This window comes from Lepidochelys olivacea, assembly GCF_965140295.1.
Source record: "Lepidochelys olivacea isolate rLepOli2 genome assembly, chromosome: 8".
NCBI classification, from domain to species: domain Eukaryota; kingdom Metazoa; phylum Chordata; order Testudines; family Cheloniidae; genus Lepidochelys; species Lepidochelys olivacea.
The window spans coordinates 70,591,325-70,616,316 of NC_140418.1; the positions used below are offsets into that span (position 1 = coordinate 70,591,325).

Below are 24,992 nucleotides of genomic sequence, written 5' to 3' on the forward strand. Positions count from 1 at the left end.
CTTGCTTGATGCATGCTCCGAGCCACCCCTGCTAGCTGCTGCCCTGGACCTGCCCTGGATCACCCATTGCTAGCTGCCTGCTCTGGATGTTGCTAGCTGCCTGCTCTGAACCATCCTTGCTAGCTGCCTGCTTTGGATTTTGCATGCTCTGAAACATGCCTGCTGCCTGCTACCTGCTGTGAATCCTCCTAGCTGAATGCTCTGGCTTCTCTCTGCTACATGGACTGTGTCTCGGCTTCACAGCCTCCTGACCAGATAAGGATGGGATTTGCCCAGAGGAGTTGAAGCTGAGCTGCATTCAACAAGATGCCCAACCTTTCGTCCTCTTCTGTCTGGAGTCCAAGCTCCTCTCTGCTGCTACTGTGTGAAGAATCCACGGGGACCAGAATCTCCTTGTCTCTCATCTATTCACTGTTAGCCCTTGTGGGGACCTTATCCAATGTGACGGTCATTTACCTGGTCTTCTCCTTCAAGAAGCTACAGACCACCAGCAATGCCTTCATTGTGAACGGCTGTGTAGCTGACCTGAGTGTCTGTGCCCTCTGGATGCCGCAGGAAGCGGTGCTGGGGCTGTTGCCCCCTAGCTCCTCCTCTGCTCATTCAGCAGGATACAGGCTGCTGCGGGATGGGCTCCTTGGCCTTGGCCTCACTGTCTCCCTGCTCTCCCACCTGCTGGTGGCCCTCAACCGGTATGTGCTGATCACCAAGGCACCCAGCACTTACCTGGCACTTTACCAGCAGAGGCGCACAGGGTGGATGATCGGACTTTCCTGGGCACTTGCCCTGCTCTTGGTGCTACTGCTGCCTGGGCTCTGGACACAATGGCTGTCACAGCAGTCATCTCAGCGGGAGATCAGCAGTGCCAGCAACAGTTCACACTACACTGCCCTGCTGGTAGCACTGGCCGTGCTCAGCCAGACCATGCTGCTGCTCCATTGCTACCTGGGCATCGTGAGACGGGTGCGGGTCAGCGTCAAACGGGTCAGCGTCCTCAACTTCCACCTCCTGCATCAGCTGCCCTTCCCTGCTGCCCCACTGCCTGCCCGCCGGGTTCAGCGGCGCCTCAGCAGCGTCTCCGTGCTGCTCCTGTGCTGTGTCTTCCTTCTGGGCACCCAGCCTGTGGTCTGGGTGAGCCTGCTAGGCTTCTTCCTGCAGTCCGTACCCCGGGCATTGCAGGTGACCAGCTGGCTGCTCTTCTGCTCCCTGTCTGCATTCAACCCATTGCTCTATACCTGGAAGAATGAGGAATTCAGGCGCTCTGTGCGCTCAGTGCTGCCCAGAGGAGAGACCCCAGCTATAACTGTGGCAGCAGCAGCTGCTGCCTTCCCCACGGTGTCACTGCCTTGCCAGGAACAGTTGCGGCAGGGTACCAAAGTTGAGAGCCTGGGGAACCTAGTGCTCCAGTGATCTGCTTGGGGATTGCATTCACTTCCAGGGGTGGCATTTGACACATTTGGGATGAGTGTGAGTGTAGATGACTCACAGGACTGCACAGCAGAATCCTCCACTCCCTATGGGAAAGATGTTGAACGCTGCCTTACAGACACAGCCAGGTTAAAATGTATATCAAACCAATTTCCTTCCCTGTGTAATCGACATCACCAGGGATTTACATGAGATGAAAGCATTTTATACCTCTAAAGCCCCTATGTCATGCTGTTAGTTTCTCTTTTGCATTTCTCTCAGCTTGGACAATGCCACTTAGACTTGTTTATGGTCGGTTTCACTTCACTCTCTGAGTCTTTTACTTTAGCAGGATGTTTCTGTGTTCTGTTGCAGATGTAGTCTTGTAAAAATATTTCCAGGGAGACTCTTCTACAGGGTCTGGGGCTGCTCAAACCCCCTCACCATAGGCTGGTGCATCATAGGCAGATTTAAATGAGGGCCTCAGGGTTCTAGACAGGAACCCAGAAGTTGGGATAGTGATGCAAACCTGGGGCAGCCCCCATAACCCTCCATCCCACAAACCCTCGGCACAGCCGCTTGGGTGGGTGTCCCTGAAATGTGTTTGGAGAAGGGCAGCAGGTTCACTCCTCTGCTTGCAACTTAAAAGGAGGATGTTATGCCCATTCCCTCTCCTCCAGTTTCTTCCCTCTCCCTGAAGGTCTGTGGGGCTTCTCCATCTTTCTCTCCCTGCCCACCCCTTTGAGGTTCCTCTCTCCCTTCCTATTGAAATCCTATTTCTCTACTCTTTTTTTTAATCCCTCTTCTTCTGTGAATTAGTTTTTTTTCTCCTTCTGTGCCACCAAATTTGCCCTCTCCCCCAAGTTTTACTCCCTGCCCCCTCTTTTTTACTGCAGCAACAGGGAGGCTGAAAGTCTCTGGTCAGCACAGCTAGGGGACTAGGAGATGGGGAGTTGGTGTTCGTCACACCTGCTCTGTAGCCTGGGACTTCTCACCCCTGCCTCAGCCTTTTCTGCTGGTGCCTTTAGTGCACAGAGGCAGATAAGCCCTCAGCCACAGGCTGCAGCCTGCCTTCCCTGCACAGCATTATCTAATTGCTGCAATTTTTTTTTAAATTGCCTGTCTGGTGCAAAAGTTAGAGCCTGCAGGACTAGCTTTAGAAACAAGGACAATCCTGGCCAAATTGGGATAATTGGTAAATATGCTTCGGCATGCAATTCCTTTCTTAAAAAAACCAAGGCGTTCCAGTGAAATAAACACCCATCCGAACACCTCTACCAAAGACCTCTAGTGAGGATCCACTTTGCAAATGCTTGTTTCTTATAAAATGTAAAGAACCCTGACAATATCTCTTTAAAGTGACCACAATGCTCACTCCATAATGCTCACTCAATCCAAATCCCACCATTCCCAATGCACTGGAGATGTTTATGCAGAAGTTAGTTACTATATCCCACAATCTAAGGAATCCAAGAACTGCTTCCGTTAGCTCCCACTTCTCTCCTATGCTCTCCAAGAAACATCCTCCTTGTACTTCCCATTGGAGGTATCAGGGATGAAGAGGAATAAATTACATGCTGAAACTCTTATATTAATGGAGAAAAGTCTGTTTTTTAACATAATTTGCTTTGGATTTTTTTGGACAGCTCTTTAAATAAAACAAATTTTGACACCTATCTCTGCCTTGGGAAATTCTCTTTGATCAAAATATCCTACAGGTTCTCTCTCTGTTTATAGTATTATAATCTGTCCAGCTATTTATTTTCTTGTGTTAGTAGTTCTGGCATATAGCTCATGACAGCACAAATAATGAATTAAACGTTGGGTAAGTGATGTAGCTGCTCTATCACAGCAACAGCATCCAGAGATGTTAAGGTCATCTGTCCACCACCAAGACGATGAAGAGGGCAGTCCATAAGCAGATGGCACACTGTTTGTTCTGGGGTGCCATGCCCACAGAGGCGGGTCAGGGAGCTCAAGAAACCCCAACGGTAAAGACGTAAGTTAAACCTCCCATGGCCCAGGAAGGTTGTGTCTGATGTACTGTCCAAAAGACTCAGGAAAGGAGCACCTTGACTTTAATTGGCCTTTCTGATGTGGCTTTGAGATGAAATTGTGAAGTAAGCTGACTTGCTAGTCACCTGGGTGCAGTAATGTGTCCAGGGCCCTGCCTTCAAACCTAATCCCTGGAGAAGCAGTGACAGCCAGGATAGGGAGGTTGGAAATTGGAGTTGTCCAGGTCACATGAGTGGTGATACGAAGGGCGGAGTTGGTAGCTGAATCCAGCTTGCCACAGTGATGACTGGAGCCCCATTCTACCACCAAGAGTTCAGCAGGTGCGATAATTAGGGCGTGTTAGTTTAGTCAATTGGATACAAAACCACAGTAGTGTTACAAAGGGATTTTACAGTTTGGGCCAAGCTGGAGACCACAGACACAGTGGATGGATTCTCTAGTATTTTAGGGGGCGGGGGCACTAAATCCTCCCACTCAGGATACAGAGTGGCAATGGAGCTTTCTGGTAGCCGCTACTGCAGCCTCTACACTTCTTCTGACAGTGGACGTAGAATCCTCTATTTTACCTCCTTTCAAAAAAGCAATTAAAAAGCTCCCTTGTCCCACAAGGACTGTTGTCGTAATGCCGTCCTGTGGAGATGCTAGGTTATAATGTGAACATTATCATCGCAGGTGCTGTCTTGCAATGAGTGCTGATGGTAGCCCCTTCCCAAGTCCATCGGTGCTGCTCATTCAGACTGCCAGAGTTGCTGCAGAGCAATACAATGCACTTCTTCCCACAACTCCACGTACCGTTTGGTTTAGCAAGTTGTCTCCATTGATTGCCTAAATCTTGCAGGCTAAGAATACAGTATGGAGCTTATGTATGTGTGTGTGATCTTACAAAGGTACAACTACATCAATTTTAATGTGGTGGGGACCAGGAGTGAAAACTCATGAGTCATGCAGCTATGCGAGAGGAAGAGCAGCAAGATGGTAAGACCTTGGGGAAGGGATGATAAGACAGCCTCCTCTTCATCTGCTGTGGATACAGCAACTGAAAAGTTTGCAGTTTACAAAGCTCTGTGAACTTTGCTTCCCTCAGCTCAGATGGTTTGCTTTGAAGTACGCTTGAATGGCCCCTCTGCTACAGCAAGACCCATGGCGTGAGACCCTGTGCTCAGCTGAAAGGCTAAACTGGTAGATATGGGGCCTACTGAGCCTTCCGGGGAGGAATAAGAGGGAACAGGGAGGGAGATCCTTGGGTCTTCTCCTCCCACCCAAAATATGTCACTTGGCTTCTATGTGAAAAGGAAGAGTGAAAATCATGTGAAATGGGAGACCACAGATTGTTGTACATGAAATGCTAACCACAGATCTGTCTGAGACTATTAACATTGTTATAGAGGCCAGAGTACTCACCTGACAGACTCAGTGGGACTAAGAGGAGAGCAAGGTAACATGAGTATAGAATGTCTGTGCTTCACCACCACTATTCCCATCTTTTCAGCACCCTCTCTGGGGGAGCGGGAGATCCACTGTGTCTCTGCTGCACCCTCTCTACCAAAAGTGTCACCATCCTTCTTGCTAGCGAGGGCTGGGAGGAATCTCTCTCCAGTGGTCCCTCTTGAGCACTGCCAAGTACTCTGCCACCCAGGGCTGAGCACTCTGTCTAACCACTGCTAGATTCATTCCCACCACAGTAAAACAATCCTAGAGCCCAAACCCACAAGAGCTGAGCAGCTTAAATTCCCACTGAATCCATAGAAGTTGAAGACACTCGGCACCTTGCAGGACTGGGCCCACAAATAGAAGAGCAAATGTTAAATGAATAAACAAATCAGCCAACCAAATCCAAGTACTGTATTCACAAGGGAAGAAAGCTGTCTTGTGTTTAAAGCAGCACCATGTTTGGGCTCAAAAATCCACCACAAGAAAAATTGGAGGCAGCTGGCTTTAGTCCCTTCTGGAATAATGCTGCTGATTAAATCTAAAATGCTTGTTTGTTTTCATAGGGCAATATTTGAAACCCAAGCTTATTTAATTTACATTTTAAATGACAATTGTCATGTACAGAACTCCTATCTCCTAAGAGCTGCACTTGGGATTTTTTTCAGATATAGGTGCTATGTATTAAATTCCACAGAACAGTTGGAAAGCCTTTGGAAACTTCTGAGGCAATTACATTTGATTGCTAATCTTTGAGGATGCGTCTTTAGACATTCAGGTGACCAGAAAATAACATTAGATGACAATTTTGTTCTGTGCAAAGAAATTACCATAACATAATTTGTCTTAATTTCAGATCTCTCTTCCCCTTGTGAAATTACTGCTCAGAAAGATCATGTATTCCTTGACCCAGAGCTAAGCTTTTTGTCTTCCTACAGTATAAATAACCCATGGCCAGTGACATTATGCGCTTCCCAACACTGACTTAGTGTACCGGGCCAGCCTTAGGGGCAAGTGAGCAGGTGAGTTCTTTGGTTGCCAACTTCTGGGGGCATCACCTCGCTCTGCCACTAAGCTGTGTTGGAATTTTTGCTTAGCTGGCCGAGGGTGGGAGGAGCACTGAAAATGTTTTCCATTCTCGGCAGCAGAAACACCAAAGGCCAGCCCTGCTAGTATACTGGTGTGCTCTAGCACTCGCGTCATCACCTCTGGGATGAGAAAGTAGATCAGACTCCCATTCACTCCTTGGCATCTCTGCTATGCTGTATACAACTTGATTGATTCCACCGATCAGCCATTAGACTTTTGTTCACTACTGACCTGCCTCTGTCCCATTCAAATACTAACCTACACGTGAAAGGCTTTTCAGAGCTGATTACTGTTCCAAATGCCTGAGCCAGCCAGTCCTCCAAGATGTGTAATTCAATGCAGTGGGAATCCCAGCAGATAAACAGGCAACGTTCTCCATTGCTGTGACACATCATGACCCAAAAGCTGGTTTTGAGCATGGCCTAAAGAATCCTACTACTGATTCAGAAGCACCATTTTTGGTTTGGCCATTGAGGAATCCACCCTCTCCCTTAGGGCCCCTGCTCTTTGGAGATGGCTATAATTGTGAAGGGAGAGTGTGATGCCAGAGGCTAGAGCCAGGGCTGCTCTGTGAATCAGCTTGAAGGGGATGTACATGTGACCAGCCCTCCCCAACCCCCTGGAGACTAAGTGCCACAAATCAACATTCATAAGGAGCTAGCAAGAGACCCCAGTTCACCTCTTGACTCAGGTAGCTGCTGGAACAACGTGATCTTTGCTCCCAAGCTGCCAAACTGGTGCTATTTTTAAAACGTTCCCGTATAGATTAATTTCAAATAAAGCAGTTCAAGTGCAGCATCTTGTTAAGGAAAAATTGCAAATAAAAATGACAACATATAATTTCCACATCCCTTTCATCCTAAAATGTGCAAATAGATTATTGCAGCTTTGGTTAAAGTCAAAAGTCCTGTCTCCAAGTGACAGAAACCAAAGGCTTTTCTCTTCACTGTTCTCTAATGTGTAAAAAACTGTTCTATTTTTGCTCTTTCACTCCATTCTTTCCCATGCATTCTGGTTATTTTACCACTCTCTCCCACGCCACCTCTTTATTTCTCTTCCAGATCGTTAAAGTCTTTACTGCAAGTTTCTACGCTTAGAAAAAAGCATTTGTTGTGTATGCTCAGGGGACTTGGATGAGGCTGTTTGTACTGAGTGGATGGTGGAAGACTGACATGCACATGATAAATAAGAAACTAAGGGACAAATCCTTGATCCATGGATGTATAAACAGGGTGAGAGAGGTGAATTTACCTCTGTGTGCAGCATTGATGAGACCAGTACTAGAATACTGCATCAGTTCTGTGGTCCACATTTTGAAAAGGATGTTGATAAATAGAAAAGGTGCAGAAAAGAGCCACAGAAATTATTCAAGAGCTGAAGAAAATTCCTTACAGTGAGAAACTTAAAGAGCACAATCTGTTTAGCTCACCAAAGAGAAAACTGAGAGGTGACTTGATTACTGTGTATCAGTGCCTTCACAGGGAGAAAATACAGGGTACTAAAAAGCTCCTTAAACTAACGGAGGAAGGCATAACAAAAATCAATGGCTGTAAGCTGAAGCCAGACCAATTCAAATGAAAAATACACAATTTTTTCAGAGTGATTAACCATTGGAACAGACCACCAAGGGAAAGGGGGGATTCGTGATCTTTTGATGTGTTCACCTCAGGACTAGAGGCATTTCTGGAAGACATTCTTTAGTTGAACATAAGTCACCAGGCTCAGTATAGGGGTAACTAGGTGAAATTTTACAGCCTGTGTTATACAAGAGACTAGACTGGTTGATCTAATGCTTCCTTCTAGCCTTAAAATCTGTTTTTAAAGTCCTGCTTTGTGGATGTGGACAGCCCCTAGCAATGGAAGTACAGTTCTGCTATGCAAGGGTAGGCAGGAATGTGGGGGAAGAGGGGTTATGTACCCCTTGTCTAGTCCACAGTTCACCTCAGTGGGCTTCCCTGAATGTCAGTGCACAGTGGTGTGGTAGGCAGAGGAGTGGAGCAATGTAGGGGTGGGGTGGGAGGATATGATAGTACATAGATTCTTTTTTTCACCTGCTCCCGACAAAGGAATACAGCAGAGCCATGGAGGCTGCTATTTTGGCTGCAGGACAGCTCCATCATGCCCCAGGGGAGGACTCTTATCCAGGCATTGCACTACTGATGGAGATGCCCAGATAGGTGTTCAGGCCATGCATGGGATGAGAAGGTATGGAACTAGACACACACTTTTTAATAAAAATTAAAAGGGCCTCAAGACTGACCCAATAGTGATTCCTGGCTTTGCCCCTTGAGTTTCAGCACAGAGAATTTCCCCTCCAGAGCAGATAACTGCATACCCCATGCAACACACTATGTTTACAACCTGTAGCTCCTTGAAAAAACTGCTAAAAATATGGCAATTAGCCTTTAGAACTGTGTTGCTGAGGGAGAGGGCCCGTGCTGTGAGATGGGCATGATCTGTACCTGGGGAGCTCAGGCAAAGCAAGAGAACCTGATAGAACAAAACTCTTTTCTTGGGCTTATTTTAACCACCTCATGACAGAAACCCCTTGGATACTCAAGTACAGCTGAAAGAGTGCCAAAAAATAAAACCAGAGTTCCTGGGATTCCTTAAAGTTCTTTGGTCTGGCAGCTTTATGAGCCATTATCCTCAGCCTTGAGGTCTTTCCTGTTCTTTTCAGAGGGGCAGCTGAAGAAATCCAAGCTTATTTTTCACTACAAAGAAAGTATTCCATTCTCCTCGCGTGGGATGAGAAATATGAACAGCTCTTACAGCCGAAATACTACGGGATAAGAACCATGAATGGTGTTACTGTCAGTGTGAAAGGTTTAGATATGCGTTACCAAAACAGGCATGTTAATGGTACAAAGGAGCACCATCCATAGATTACAGGGGTGAACAGATACAGCAGGAAAGTACAACCTTTGAATCCTATCAAATGGAGGTATTGAGACCCCTTTGTTTAATGATTAGTCAGTGTAACTATTAAGCAGTGTTTGCCTCAAACTCTTCCCATTGTTAGAAGGTGTTGATTATCTTAGGAAATGGTTAAGTGGGTTCTGGTGACTCAGTGCGGGAGGTGACTTATTACCCCATCTGGATATAGAGGAGGTGGGAGTGGTTCTGTAGGGGAGGGAGAATCTGGTGGGTTGGCTGAGTGGTCCTGAGGGAAGAACTCTAAGAGCAGCCGAAGCTGGAAGAAAGGTCTGATCTTTATTATTTTATTGCTATTTTGTCAGTGAAGCCAAACCCCAGATCCATGTTTGTGGAGTAGCTTTGGAAAGGTGTCTGCTCACACATGGCTTCTGAAAAACCTAGGGTACCTATCTGCCATAGGACCCACTCATTAGAGAGCAGGTCTGCGGTATTACAGAGGTACAAATACAAACGTGGCTGAGGCAAGAACCATAAAAATCTTGATCTTTTCTGAAGGTAATTATGAGGTGGAGGCTGAATGCCACTCTTACAGTGGAAAAAATTGTAAATTTACCAACATTACTTCTCATTAATATATTATTAAAGGCAGGTGGCAGCCAGAATTCATTAAGCCGCAGGATGACAGTGCACACCATGCTCCTCTTGTGCTCCACCTCAGTCACACAGCTAAGTGTCCCCTTTGCTTCCTTCTCCCACTCTTGTCTCTGTGCCGTCTTCTCTGATGCTCCCTATTTCTGGAACTCCCCTTCCTCTCCTTGCCCAGCATGTCTCTACCCTTTCCTTCACATCTTTCCTTAAAACACCTCTTCCATGATCCTATAAACTTTACTCTCCATTCAGAGAAGAGTTGACATCACAGTTAACCACTTTGATTTCTGTTGCATCTCAGATCTCTTTATCTGGTCAGATTAGAAGCCCTTCCATGTAGGTGTCTTGGCTTCTGCAAAGTGCCTCCTTCAGTTTTGTGCTATATGAATAATACATAACTAGTAAAAGGGTGGTAGGAAGAGGAAGGTCTTGTGGGAGCTGAAATACTGGTCAGGCTCCACTGGGACTCTCCCAAGGTTTGTATATTTTAATTCTTTAGTGGGCACGTTTGAGGTGACTCCATGCTTTGAACAAGCTTCTCCCCTTATACTGTGGGAGGGACTCTCATAATCAACCAGTAGTAGCTGGAGAAAATTATTATATATTCCCATGGCTAGTAAACAGCTTCTGTTTATGAACTTGGCTGTGCTGTGTATGATACCAGGCAGTGCAATGTACATCCGCTAACTCCTCTCAGGAGCAAAACAGCCCCCTCTTTCCTCTGCTCTGACACCTCCCCTAGCTGTAAATTGGTATTTTCCAGTCTGTGTTATTGCACTCCTCCAGACAGCAGAGATTGGTAAAATCTGACAGGGAGTAGGCAGTAATACTGACATGTAATGGTACAGGCTCAGTACTGCTTAATGGGGCCTTATTTCATTGCATTGACTCTTGCAGAAGACTAAAGGGCTGTCGATAGCAATCTGTAGCACCCAGATGTTTTGCACTGATTTTTAAGGCCAGGTAATGTAGTAGATCCTGCGATACATTGAGGATAACAAAGCTGATATAATACGAACATGGTCTGAACAGTAAAATAAGTACAGTATATGGTGAGGAAATGAAAGCTTTCCCTGCAGGATTCTCCAGCAGAAGATCTTTTTTTGGCTCTTTGCAGTACATTACAACTGATGTGTTATTAATAGAAACAGGAGAGTGACACTAAAACACAACACTGCAGGATACATGTGAGCTGACTAGAGAGGCACAAATGATTATCTTTTGTTTCTTGTGTCATCATATATGCTATTGTACACTCTAATTTTCTTACCTTATACCTGCTGCCCGGTAGCAACCATCAGAGTTACAGTAAAGTAATTGTTGCTATCTACCCAGGCCACACAAAAGAAGAATATTTATAGTAATGTCAGAACTTTCATTGTAACCATCTTTTGTCATGTACTCATAACATACAACAAAATGCACTAAACTTTCTATACTTTGTCTCAGCAAGAGGTGAATAATTTTTGGAAAGTTTGATGAAAAATATGTCTCAGCTGTTTCTGAGTTACTGGAAGCACAAAGAAAATGAAAAAATATCAGCCTTTTGAGACTACTTTTCCTCCCTGAACAACTGAAATGAACACAGACTCTCCAGACTGCATATGTGAATAGTCCCTTTTGAGGACTCCCAGCCCTCTGCTGCATTTTGGAATTGAAGAATTAAAAAAAATAATTGAAAAAATTCACTTCTGAGCATGCTCAAGATAATGTGCTCTGGAGCTAGATTAGCTGGATGAAGCCCTTCTCTTTTGTGCACAATTGCCCAGATGTAACCGCAGATATTGACAGGTTTCAGAGCGGTAGCCATGTTAGTCTGTGAGTGAGGACAAAGTCACAAAGTTCAGCCACCAGGTTTGCCATGACATTATCGGGGATAGTGATACAGTATCCCTTGATACATTATCGGGGATACTGTTCCTGACGGCTTGTAGTCCATTTTTGTGTGGAATGTTATTGTAGAGGGCTTCTGTCAAGGTTCCTCCCCAACTCTGAACTCTAGGGTACAGATGTGGGGACCTGCATGAAAACCTCCTAAGCTTACTTTTACCAGCTTAGGTTAAAACTTCCCCAAGGTACAAATTAATTTTATCCTTTGTCCTTGGAATAATCACTGCCACCACCAAACTCTCCCTGGGTTTACTGGGAAATGTAGTTTGGACACGTCTTTCCCCCCAAAATCCTCCCAACCCTTGCACCCCACTTCCTGGGAAAGGTTTGGTAAAAATCCTCACCAATTTGCATAGGTGACCACAGACCCAAACCCTTGGATCTGAGAACAATGAAAAAGTATTCAGTTTTCTTACAAGAAGATTTTTAATAGAAATAGAAGTAAATAGAGGTAAAGGAATCACCCCTGTAAAATCAGGATGGTAAATACCTTACAGGGTAATTAGATTCAAAACATAGAGAATCCCTCTAGGCAAAACCTTAAGCTACAAAAAAAAGACACACAGACAGAAATAGTCATTCTATTCAGCACAATTCTTTTCTCAGCCATTTAAAGAAATCATAATCTAACGCATACCTAGCTAGATTACTTACTAAAAGTTCTAAGACTCCATTCCTGGTCTATCCCCGGCAAAAGCAGCATACCAACAGACACAGACCCTTTGTTTCTCTCCCTCCTCCCAGCTTTTGAAAGTATCTTGTCTCCTCATTGGTCATTTTGGTCAGGTGCCAGCGAGGTTACCTTTAGCTTCTTAACCCTTTACAGGTGAGAGGATTTTTCCTCTAGCCAGGAGGGATTTTAAAGGGGTTTACCCTTCCCTTTATATTTATGACAGCTTCCACATCCATAGTGGCCAGGGTGGTGTTTTCTGGAAGACATCCAATGGATTGTAATTTCCTTAGGAAGTCAGTGGTGTCTCAAAGATAGCTAGGAGTGCTGGTAGCGCAGGGCCTGAGGGGAGAGTCTACATAGCCAGACAATCCTGCTGTCAGAGTGCCAATGCCTGAGATAATGGGGTGTCCAGAATTTCCATGGATCTTGGGGAGAAGATAGAATACTTTGAGACTTTGTCCTCACCCACAACTATTTCACATTTGGGGACAATATATACCTTCAAGTCAGCAGCACTGCTATGGGTACCCGCATGGCCCCACGTTATGCCAACTTTTTTATGGCTGGCTTAGAACAACGCTTCCTTAGCTCTCGTCCCCTAATGCCCCTACTCTACTTGCGCTACACTGATGACATCTTCATCATCTGGACCCATGGAAAAGAAGCCCTTGAGGAATTCCACCATGATTTCAACAATTTCCATCCCACCATCAACCTCAGCCTGGACCAGTCCACACAAGAAATCTACTTCCTGGACGCTACAGTGCTAAAAAATGATGGTCACATAAACACCACCCTATACTGGAAACCTACTGACCGCTATACTTACCTACATGCCTCCAGCTTTCATCCAGACCACATCATACGATCCATTGTTTACAGCCAAGCTCTAAGATACAACTGCATTTGTTCCAATCCCTCAGACAAACACCTACAAGATCTCTATCAACCATTCTTAAAACTAAAATACCCACCTGATGAAGTGAAGAAACAGATTGACAGAGCCAGAAGAATACCCAGAAGTCACCTACTACAGGACGGACCCAACAAAAAAAGTAACAGAATGCCACTAGCCATCACTTTCAGCCCTCAACTAAAACCTCTCCAGCGCATCATCAAGGATCTATAACCTATTCTGAAGGACGATCCCTCACTTTCACAGATCTTGGGAGACAGGCCAGTCCTCACTTACAGACAGCCCCCCAACTTGAAGCAAATACTCTCCAGCAACCACACTCCACACAACGAAAACACTAACGTAGGAACCTATCCTTGCAACAAAGCCCGTTGCCAACTCTGTCCACATATCTATTCAAGGGACACTATCACAGGACCTATTCACATCAGCCACACCATCAGGGGCTCATTCACCTGCACATCTACCAATGTGATATATGCCATCATGTGCCAGCAATGCCTCTCTGTCATGTACATTGGCCAAACCGGACAGTCTCTACGCAAAAGAATAAATGGACACAAATCAGATGTCAAGAATTATAACATTCAAAAACCAGTCGGAGAACACTTCAACCTCCCTGGACACTCAATTTCGACCTAAAAGTTGCAATTCTTCAACAAAAAAACTTCAGGAACAGGCTCCAATGAGAAACTGCAGAACTGGAATTAATTTGCAAACTGGACACCATTAACTTAGGCTTGAATAAAGACTGGGAGTGGATGAGTCATTACACAAACTAAAAACTATTTCCCCATGCTAATTTTTCCCCTACTGTTACTCACACCTTCTTGTCAACTGTTTGAAATGGGCCATCCTGATTATAACTACAAAAGTTTTTTTTCTCCTGCTGATAATAGCTCACCTTTATTGATTACTCTTGTTAGAGTTGGTATGGCAACCCCCATTTTTTCATGTTCTCTGTATATATATATCTTCCTACTGTATTTTCCACTGCATGCACCTGATGAAGTGGGTTTAGCCCATGAAAGCTTATGCCCAAATAAATGTGTTAGTCTCTAAGGTACCACAAGTACTCCTTGTTCTTTTAGTAGACATTGAGATTCCTGATGTGGCAGAGGATAGTGACCTTTGTTCCCGTGATCCAGAACAGGTGCCAGGAAATAAATTTCAGACAAAAGTTCTGTAAGTTATGCTTGTATTAGACCATGGACTCCTGACAGAGCAATTTATAAGAAGGACATTTGCCACAGAATCTTTCAAAAGATATAAATTCAGGGCACGAGCCTATTCCTGTGGAGGGCAATAGCAGAACTCCCATGGACTTCAAGGACAGCAAGATGAAGACATTAAAATGTCTTTTTTTTCTGGTACTGTTGCTATCATCTGTTGCTTTATTATATATATGTTGCAGCCTTATTCATCCAGCCCGGAAGAACAATCTTTCTCATTGTTTTCTCACAAATCAACCAACCAACCAGCAAACAAACAAAAACTATAAGCAAATTAAATGCAAAAACTTTTGTGAATGCAACATTGAGGGCATATGTTTAAATACAGAAAGGTAGTGAAAGTAAAGTTATGGTTTTCAGAATAACAATTTTCTCTCTTAGTGCACATATAATAAATTAGATTATTTGTTAGTGCATATATTCAGCTATTGTATTTAGTAGCCTATATGCAATGTGAGGAAGTTAATTTTACTATGAGACCTTAAACTTCAACACAGTTCAGACTACTACCATAAGATTAGAATAGCACATTCAGATTTTGGTGTCCCAATGTGATAGCAGCCATGCTGGGACATAGTTCTATTTCCTGCTCTTATCACCTGATTTGACCATTACTCTGTATTAATAGATTTTTGCAAACAGTTTCTACCATGCTTCAAAATGTTGCTATTTATTATTCTAATATGGTTGCTAATAATATTTTGACCATCAACAGTTGATTTCAAACATAAGCGTAGAAAGCAATTTAAGTGCCAATTAATTCCCGTTGTGATCATGGTTCGGTGACATAGACACCTGTCCACTAGGATCGGCACTGAGACTTCATTTCACACAGGCCTTAGATGAGCAGTCAGCACATATTTCTATTAAAAATCTTTGTTTAATCATAGGGCCAGGTGATCCTTAGTGATAGGGCAAGTGCTTAGCGGTGTGGACAATGCAAGCAATTTTCAGCGATCTGTCCCACACCCTGCATTCCCAGCATAGGGACAATTCCCTCTGCAAGCTTCATAGGGACAGGGAGGAGGCTGGCTGCAGCCCACCTCCTCACTCTGGCCTTCTAGCAAGGCACAGAAATGGAAGCACCTTGAGTCATCCACCTGCAGGCCAGTGGCTAAATGCGGAAGCTGGCTCATTATTTTAAAATCTGTGCGTGTAAGGCAGCATCCTGCCACCCTTATTCTCACTGAATTGTACCTTACTCTTCAAGTAGTTCCACGGTGGAATCTGGCTCACAGTTTCTTAGTTGACCTGGGATTTTAAACACTTCCTCGCCCGCACAAAAGTTTTGCACTTCTACTTTAAGACATTAAGTGGCTAGTAGAAAACCAAGGGAAATTGGGCAGTTCCAACTTAAGTCTGTCAGCAGCTGAGGCCCAAAGCCTGGCTGGACAGTAGCACAGAGAGGCTAATTACATTCACAGGGTGGTAATACTGTGTGGGGAATGGATCTTGTTCTGTGATGAGACACAGCAGGAAATTTCCCTCCACCGCCGAAAGAACACCCGAAGGAATGAAGAGAGCATGGTCAGGAGGGTAAAATGGATATTGTTTATTCTTGGTCCAAGGGAGCTGCTGAGGTGGGGGGGTGGGGTCAGGCAGGCCCAGACTTGTGGCGAATTCAATCTACTGTTGTACTATCATTCTTTGAAATGGAGAGCAGGCTTCATCAAGAAGGCTGGATTTGCTGTTGTGCATGTGAGAATAGGCAGGCCCTGGATATGTTGTAAAGACTAAGGAGAGGCAAAGACAGTTTCTGTTCACCACCAGCAGTTTTGAATGTATTGCAGACTCTTGCTGAACACGTAGAAACTCTTTGCACAAAAAGGGTTCCCATCTTGGCAGGCTTATTCCAGGGGGATATTATAGATTCTCGTGGTGACAGTTGGTTTAGCTTCCATCTTACAGGAATCTGGACTACCAGGGGCAGAGAGAGGTCCCACAAAAACCCAGTGGGTCACTGCAATGAGAGGTCTCGTCCCTTTAGCTCATGCTGGTCCTCATGCTCTTTCTTGCCTTGTAGGAAGATTTGCACAATCTCTTCATTGAGGCCCTTTGGGACAGGGAGCACTTTTAAAGAGGAGCTTCTGGGGCTAAGAATACCTGGTAGTCCTGCTCCAGTGTAGCCATGTTGTCGAGCAGTGGGGGTTGGGTAACACTGGGGGCCAGCACCATAGCAAAGGCACAGGGTCTCCCTGAGAATGTTCTAGAGGAGCTGTGTGGATCTCCAGTTTCTTCACATTGTGGGGGACAGCTCCTGTGGCCTGTTCCTCAGGGGAATAAACCTTTGTCTCCATATCTCCGCCCTGAATAGAATGATGAAGGAGGAACTCCAAAATGGGATCACTGTGGAGTTTCCTTGTCCTTAAGCCCTTTCTGTAGTTTATTCATGATGTAAAGAAACCATCTTGCCCTTCACGTGTGGGCAAATATGTCAGACCTGCTGTGTGACCATAATCCATTTAAGACTGGCCACAGGGAAATATTTCTTATGACATACAACTGTTCAATTTTGCTGAACAGCCATAAAGAGAGAAGCTAGATGGCACTGTGCTACAAGGAGATCACATACTTCGTGGGAGTAAGTCCTAAGCAGTGCTAATGTTCTCTGGGCTCAGAAGCCTGTGGCCTTTCATAGATTTCAGCAAAAATAGGGACAGTCTTATCAAAGGTGAACAGGGAAAGTATGGGTGCTTAGCTATACATTATCTTCTTTTGCTTTAAAAACTGTAAAGTATAGCTAAATTATTCCAGAAACTGGCTAAGAGAGAGAGAAATCAAAGAGTAGGAAGAAGTGATCAGTTTTCATCATGGCAAAAAGTTAACCAGCAGGTGTTCCAAGGTTGCATTAGAACCAGTGCTTAATGTATTTATTCCATTTTTCTTTTCTTTACTTTTTTTTAAAAAAAACCTCTATATTTAGGAAGTTTTAACAAGTTTGCAAATTCTTGCCATGAAAATATCAGAAACAAAACAAAAAAAATGAGGAGTCCTGTGGCACCTTAAAGACTAACAGATTTATTTGGGCATATACTTTTACGTAGGCTAAATGGACACAAATGAGACATCAGGAATGGTAACATACCAAAGCCAGTAGGAGAACACTTCCATCTCCCTGGACACTCAATAACAGATTTAAAAGTAGCCATTCTTCAACAAAAAAAAAAAACCTTCAAAAACAGACTTCAAAGAGAAACTGCTGAGCTACAATTCATTTGCAAACTTAACACCATCAGTTTGGGCTTGAATGGGGTCTAGGAGTGGCTGGCTCGCTATAAAAGCAATTTTCCCTCTCTTGGTATTGACACCTCCTCATCAGTTACTGGAAGTAGTCCACATCCACCGTGACTGAATTAGCCTTCAACATTGGTTCTCCACTTGTAAGGTAACTCCCTTTGCTTCATGTGCCAATATATATTCATGCCTGTATCTGTAACTTTCACTCCATGCATCTGAAGAAATCAGTTTTTTACCCACGAAAGCTTATGCCCAGTGGTGAGCTGGAGCCGGTTCGCGCAAACCGGTTGTTAAATTTTGAAGCCGTTTTAGAACCAGTTGTTAACCCGCTTCCCTACAGGGGGCGCTGAGGCTTTGATGGACTCCAACCGGGAAGTGATATAATTCCTCCTCCGGCTGCCGGGGGCGCTGCGCTGGGGGAGCCATGTGGGCTGCCGCCTGGCCCTGACCATAAGCCCTGTTGCTGCTGCTGCTTCCCTGGCCCTGGGGCTCCCAATGCTGCCTGGTGGGTCCCTGGCTGCTCTGCTGGGCCTGGGTTGCGTCCTGCTGCTCTCCCTGTGAGTACCCACCACCCTGCCTGCAGCCACCCCCATACCTTCTGCCCGCAACCAGCCCCTGTCTCCAGGCACCCCCTGCCCTGCCTGCAGCCAGCCCTGCACTCCCTGCCTCCAGCTAGCCCTCCCCCATGCTCCTGTCTGCAGCTGGCCCCACGTCCACTAATGCCCCGCAGTTCCCACGGCAGTAACCCTGCACACCTGCTTCAATGAGGGGGGCAGGGAGCAGCTGGGACCCACACATGTGAACACCCTAGGGTGACCAGACAGTAAGTGTGAAAAATCAGGACGGGGGTGGGGGGTAATAGGAGCCTATATAAGAAAAAGACCCCAAAATCGGGACTGTCCCTATAAAATCAGGACATCTGGTCACCCTACCACACCCCCAGGGAGTGGCAGGGACCCACACATGTGAAACGGAGCTCATTTCTAGTTCAGGCCCATCTTTTTAAAAAAGAACTTTAGGCAGGGTTAACATACAGCCGTATTTTCCCGGACAGGTCAGGCTTTTTGGTTCTTAAATCGCCATTCGGTGTGATTCTTAAAATTTAAAAATTTCTCCCGGGAAAATATGGATGTATGGTAACCCTGCTGGTACAAAAAATACATACTGGGGCACATACCTTAAATCAGAACTTTTTATAGGGAACTGGTTGTTAAGAGTTTGGCAGCTCATCACTGCTTATGCCCAAATAAATCTTAGTCTTTAAGGTGCCACCGGATTCCTCGTTGATTTTGTGGATACAGACTAACACAGCTACCCCTCTGATACTTAGAAACAAACAATCATTACGACAATTAGCTTTTGTTTTAAGGGGACATTATACAAGAATACAGTAATCAGATCCTTCTTTTTAACAGAGAATTACTATATTACGGATTGAGCATCCTTACAACATCTGTCATTTCTAGTGACTTTATTAAATTGAGTAAAATCTCTCTATACACATTTAACAGACCAAGTATGTCTATCAAATGTTAATATTAAAAAAAATTGGACAGGTGTGCTGGTTGGTTTGTTTGTTTGTTTGTTTGTTTTTGCCAGGTAAATGTACTTTGAGTACTGAATGAAAGGTTACCCAATTTCTAAGTAACTGGTAACTGTCTATTTTGCTGAGTACATAACTGGTGTGTTAATTTTTCCACATACAATCTCTCATATTTTTTTAACCATTCCTCGATGGTTAGGCTATTTTTATTTTTCCAGTGAGAGGCTACCAATAATCAACCAGCCACTAGCAGATGAGAGATTAATTCCTCTTGTGTGGACAATGTATTGATTGGTGTTCTGGAATGGGGGCGAGCAGTGAGATGGCAATCTTTGCAGGTGATACAAAATTATTGAAGTTAGTCACACCTGGAGAAGAGTGTAAGGAACTTCAGAAGTGTGACAGGTTGGATCACAGAAACCCCCTTGGGGCTGCCAACTGATGTGCCAAGACTACTTCTGCCCCTGCTTTCCCTGCCAATTTGGGACTCCAGAGCCCTGCCTGGTTGTGCCAGACATGCTTGCCAGCTACAAACACAGACCCAGGTCTGAACCAAGTCCCACAAACTGCAGGTTTAGCTGAAAGCAGTGTAAGAAGTGTTCCTGTCTCTAACACTCAGATGCCCAACTCCCAATGGGGTCCAAACCCCAAATAAATCCGTTTTACCCTGTATAAAGCTTATACAGGGTAAACTCATAAATTGTTTGCCCTCTATAACACTGACAGAGAGATATGCACAGCTGTTTCTCCCCCTCCCCCCCCCCCGTATTAATACATACTTTGGGTTAATTAATAAGTAAAAAGTGATTTTATTAAATACAAAAAGCTGAATTTAAGTGGTTCCAAGTGATAACAGACAGAACAAAGTGAATTACCAAGCACAATAAAATAAAACACGCAAGCGAAATACAGATAAAATCTCACCCTCTGAGATGTTCCAATAAGCGTCTTTTACACACTAGCCTCCTTCTAGTTTGGGTCCAGCAATCACTCACACCCTCTGTAGTTACTGTCCTTTGTTCCAGTTTCTTTCAGGTATCCTTTGAGGTGGAGAGGCTTTCTCTTGAGCCAGCTGCAGACAAAATGGAAGGGTCTCTCCGGGGTTTAAAAAGACTTTCTCTTGTGGGTGGACACCCCTCCCTCCCCCTGTGTAAAATTCCAGCTACACGATGGAGTTTTGGAGTCACATGGGCAAGCCACATGTCCATGCATGACTCAGAACTTACAGGTAGCAGCCATGGTTCACATGCTACCTTGAACGTCCTTAAGTAGACTTGTTATGTGGATTGGAACCTTCCAAGATCCATTGTCCGTTAAGTGTTTCTTGATTGAGCACTTAACTTGCAAATTCCTTTCCAAAGAAGCTGCCCAAATGTCTTACTAAGGCTACTTAAAATCAAACAAGTACACAGCCAATATTCATAACTTCGAATACAAAAATGACACATGCATACAAAGAGGATGAATACATTCAGTAGATCATAACCTTTGCAGAGATAAGTTACATGTCATATGTAGCATAAACCATATTCCAGTTATGTTGTATATACATTCATAAGCATATTTCCATAAAGAATTATGGGATGCAACATCATGAGAAGGACCTAGCAAAGCTGGGTAAATGGCCAACAGGCCTCATCCTTTGTCTTTAGGCTCAGTCAAACTTTGACAGTGCTGCAAATGGAAGAGTTGTGATATTGGAGGCACAGTTATATAACTTCTGCATTTAATGCCATCTCAGCGGGAAGAAGATGCGCTTACAGTAAACAGTGCTTAAAGGACTTACAACAAACTTTTTGTTTTTATATGTGTCATATAAGCACTTTTTTTCTAAAATTTGAGGAAGCCGAATTTTGTTTCTTTGAGACTGGGTAAGCAAGCCATTCTTAAGTAGCTTGAATGTTGGCTGAACTTCTTATAGAGCCAAGCTATTAGTAGCTCAAATGAATGAAAGCTTATGGACACCAGAAGTCTAGGGTCAAGTTGTGTATGGATCACTGTAGACATATAGTGGTAGGCGACAGCAGGGCTTCAGCAAACAATGCCTGGTGCCAATTTCTCAATTATTAAGGATGTGAGGGTTTTCTTCTTATATCTGATCTCTGTTTCCTATAATAATAACTGTGTACAGCATGTTCCCTTCACATTTGCCTCAACTCCTGGTGTCCTTAAAGTACATAGTCTAGAAATTTTTTCAAAATAACGTGTTTTTCTAGGAAGTGCTGATGCCAAATAAAATACTAATAGTTTGGGTCACAGCAACCCACCCCAAAGTGAGCAACTCAGCAAGAATCCCAGTATATTATTTTTTGCGTTCACTGTTGTAGGTGATTCTAACTGAAGAGTTCAGAAGCAGGTAAATTCAGTACACTTTAGATCTGGATGAATTCTGAAAAAAAAACCTGGAATATTCATTTAAATTTGTTAACAAATTTGTTTATCATGTGTCGGAGGCTGTCTTCTGTTCACTTTCCATGAATATTCTAGTTAAAGAAATTATCATGAAGACTGTTCACCAACCGAATGAACTTTAAGTGAACCTTTGCAGCATATTTGTTAATTACCCATTCAGATGTTGTATTTGTAAGTAATGTGTGTTATAGTCTAGGCTGATGGATTGTTCACAAAGGGTCTGAACAAAGCCTAATAAACTCAATGGAAAGACTTGGCAAAGTTGGATCAGACCCAAAGGCCCAAATTCATAACGCTACTTAAACACCTAACTCCTGTTTGGAATCGAAGGGAGTGAGGTGCCTAAGTACCATTGTGAATTTGAAACAAAATGTCCACAAACACACTGTAATTTTTCTTGAATGTGTTTGTTATACTGAATTAATGAAGAATAACTTCCTTCTAAAATGCCTGTTCTGAAGCTGGTTTGTGAGCCATCTTTTGCTAGCACTTGATTTTAGAAATTTGTGATTCATGCTGCTTCGAATAGATACCTAAGCCACATGGCATGCTTCTCTTCACTGCTTGGATGAGAACAACTCACAATCAAGTTTCTGGTGTGAATATTCATCATTCTAGTCAACTATGCTGCAAGGTTCACTTAAAATTAACTGTTTTGGTTGTTTTGCCTGTAAATTCAATGTTTGTGGATGTTTGTGGAAAGCAACTACAAGAGCATGCTCTCAACACATGCTAAGTGAATATGTTTAAAAAGTTCAGTGAATATCACGGCAATTTCTTGCAGTATGCCCCAGCTCTATGCAATGTACATAGAATTTTCCTATTTCTGCTCTTTCCAATTAGTGTCAACCCAAAAATCACACTGGGACTCTTGCGGAGTTTGCTTATTTGGGGGGCATTTCTATCATCCAAAGTGTTGTCCCATCCACACTACAAAGACAAACAGTGATAGAAAACAGACATCTGCAAAGTTTTGGACAGCCAAGTTAGACTTGAAGTGGAGATGGGCCCTAAATTCCACCATGCTTGGAAGTTGTAAAGAGATGTTATAATCATACTGCAGACCCTGATCATCTGTATCAGTACAAGGGTAACTTGTTGCCTTTGTCTGAATTAAACCCATTATGCTGGATCTTTCGCCTTTCTTTTCCTAAAAAGAATAACCATTACATGGGAACTGATAAAAGCCCTGGAAGTTCAGCAGTGTTTCTTCTTCAGCCTTCCCGGTCCCTTTGCCTAAATTAATACTTTACATTTAGGACCGGAAGGAGTTTCCATCCACAAAATGTATGTGAACCCATTGCAGTCACAAAACCTGTGTGGGAGATGCAAATATTGCAGGTGCACCCAATATACCTTCCTTTAAAAATCCTGTCCTGTAGTGCTATGTATTAGAATTGGAAAAGGTACAGAAAAGAGCAACAAAAATGATTAGGGGTATGGAACAGCTTCCATCTGAGGAGAGATTAATCAGACTGGGACTTTTCAACTTGGAAAAGAGACAACTAAGGAGGGATATGATAGAGGCCTATAAAATCACGACTGGCATGGAAAAAGTAAATAAGGAAGTTTTATTTACTCCTTCTCATAACACAAGAACTAGGGGTCAACGAATGAGATCAATAGGCAGCAGATTTAAAATAAACAAAAGGAAGTATTTCTTCACACAACGCACAGTCAATCTGTTGAACTCTTTGCCAGAGGATGTTGTGAAGACCAAGACTATAACAGGGTTCAAAAAATAACTAGATCCATTCATGGAGGATAGGTCCATCACTTGCCAGGATGGGCAGGGATGGTGTCCTTAGCCTGTTTGCCAAAAGCTGGGAATGGGTGATGGGATGGATCACTTGATGATTCCCTCTGAGGCATCTGGCATTGGCCACTGTTGGAAGACAGGGTACTGGCCTAGATGGAGATTTGGTTTGACCTAGTATGACTGTTCTGCTATTCTTTTGTATGGTGTCAACTCTGAGTGTTGCTTTCAGGGACAAAACATCACAGCAACAGAAAACCATAAAAGCATCTTGTTTGTGGGTGGCATGGATCCCAAATTACCAGATAGATCTTAACTCCCTCTGCTTTCAGAGATACCTGAGCATAACTGGACTGGCTCAGATAGTGCAATCTTTCCTCGGCTATATCAGGGTCGAAGCAGGGCAGAGGAGAGGAGGATCAGTGTGGGTGAAACAAGACTCTAGTTCCAGCTCCCCACTCCTACTTGCATATGCGCCAACTTACCTAGTTGCTGCGGGGTGCTTGACCCTTCCTCCTCCCCAAGCCGCACTCCCACTCTGCCCCTTCCTCCAAGCCCCCATCCCTGCCCTGCCCCCACCCCACCTCTTTTCACCCCTCCCCCACATCTTCCTGCCCTTGCTCCTCCCCCCAGTGCCTCCTGCATGCCGCGGAACACCTGATCTGTGGTGGCCAGGAGGTGCTGGGAGGGAGAGGAGGAGCCGATTGGCAGGGCAGCCAGTGGACAGTAGATGCTGGGGGCGGGGGAAGGGGGATGCACTGACTCACAGGGGTTCCAGTGGGTGTGGAGTAACCCCCTTTTTTTTCATGGGTGCTCCAGCCCTGGAGCACTCACAGAGTCAGTGCCCATGCCTGCTTGCACACTAGAAACCTCCTGCTGCACTGTGGAAAGACAGCACATGGAAAGTTACCCATCTTTCCTTTCTGCTTCTGTTGAAGCTCTTAATATTGTTGGCTGGGGGAGCAGCTCACATACACAGGGCTGCCTGCTTGCCTACCTCTGCATCTCTTCCCTTTGTTCCTGGGGCACCCATTGCAGCCTGAGCGACACCAATGTATGCTCCTCAAACGCACCACATAGCCTTGCCATGACCAGCAGGAAGACTATAAGGTGTTATACCAATAAATTAAAAACCAGCAGGATCTTATTAAAGGGAAAAAGGCAAAATACCACATTTATTGTGAATACAGAAAAAATCATAGTAAGCAATTAGTTATAGCTATAACATTCCATGCAATCTCATATTTATTCACACATTCATTCATACAAACACACACACACACAGGTTCTGCAAGGTTGTTATCATAGTTACCAGCCTTAGAGTTGCTCATGCCAAGCCACTGGCCAGGTAGCCTGGACATGAGGAGGGAGCAGGGCCTTGTCAGATGCTCATCTGATGCTCCTGGAAGTTGGTTTGCAGAATCAGACCCCAAAGTTCTCACTTTTTAGAGTCTATTTTTATAGGAATTTCTTCCTATGCCAGTCTATGGGAATTGCTTCATCATGCTGTTGCTGAATCAATCAGCAGATGTCACATTCCTGATGGCTCCGTGCTGCCAGATGTTATCTTGTTCTTTGGTTCTCCCATTCTTGAGGCTGTTGGGTGGATTCCAGTCTGTCCTCCGGGGGTCCTCTGGTTATTTCCACTTGACGCCTTCTTCAGCCGATGGACACTGGATTCTTAGGCTGGCACCTCCCTGATCATTCAGTTATTATCCACACCAAGCATCCATCCACATACATCCTCTATCTCTATTTTAATCACAATTGTTAATACAACAAAAGGGTGGGGAGTCTCTGGGTGCTGTTTCTGTTGTTAGAGTATTGCTTTGAGTCTCTCTCTCTCTGAATTGCTTTGAGAACAGACTCTG

General features: G+C 44.3%; 1 protein-coding gene across 1 annotated transcript; it reads left to right on the plus strand.

Annotated features, from left to right (window-relative positions):
- Positions 1-306: 306 nt before the first annotated feature.
- Positions 307-2,006, plus strand: GPR88 (G protein-coupled receptor 88; the record flags this gene model as incomplete). The annotated part of the gene is made up of 1 exon (XM_084637505.1): positions 307-2,006. The coding sequence occupies one exon, from the start codon at positions 307-309 to the stop codon at positions 1,405-1,407; it is 1,101 nt and encodes a 366-aa protein (XP_084493631.1). The 3' UTR covers positions 1,408-2,006.
- Positions 2,007-24,992: the final 22,986 nt, after the last annotated feature.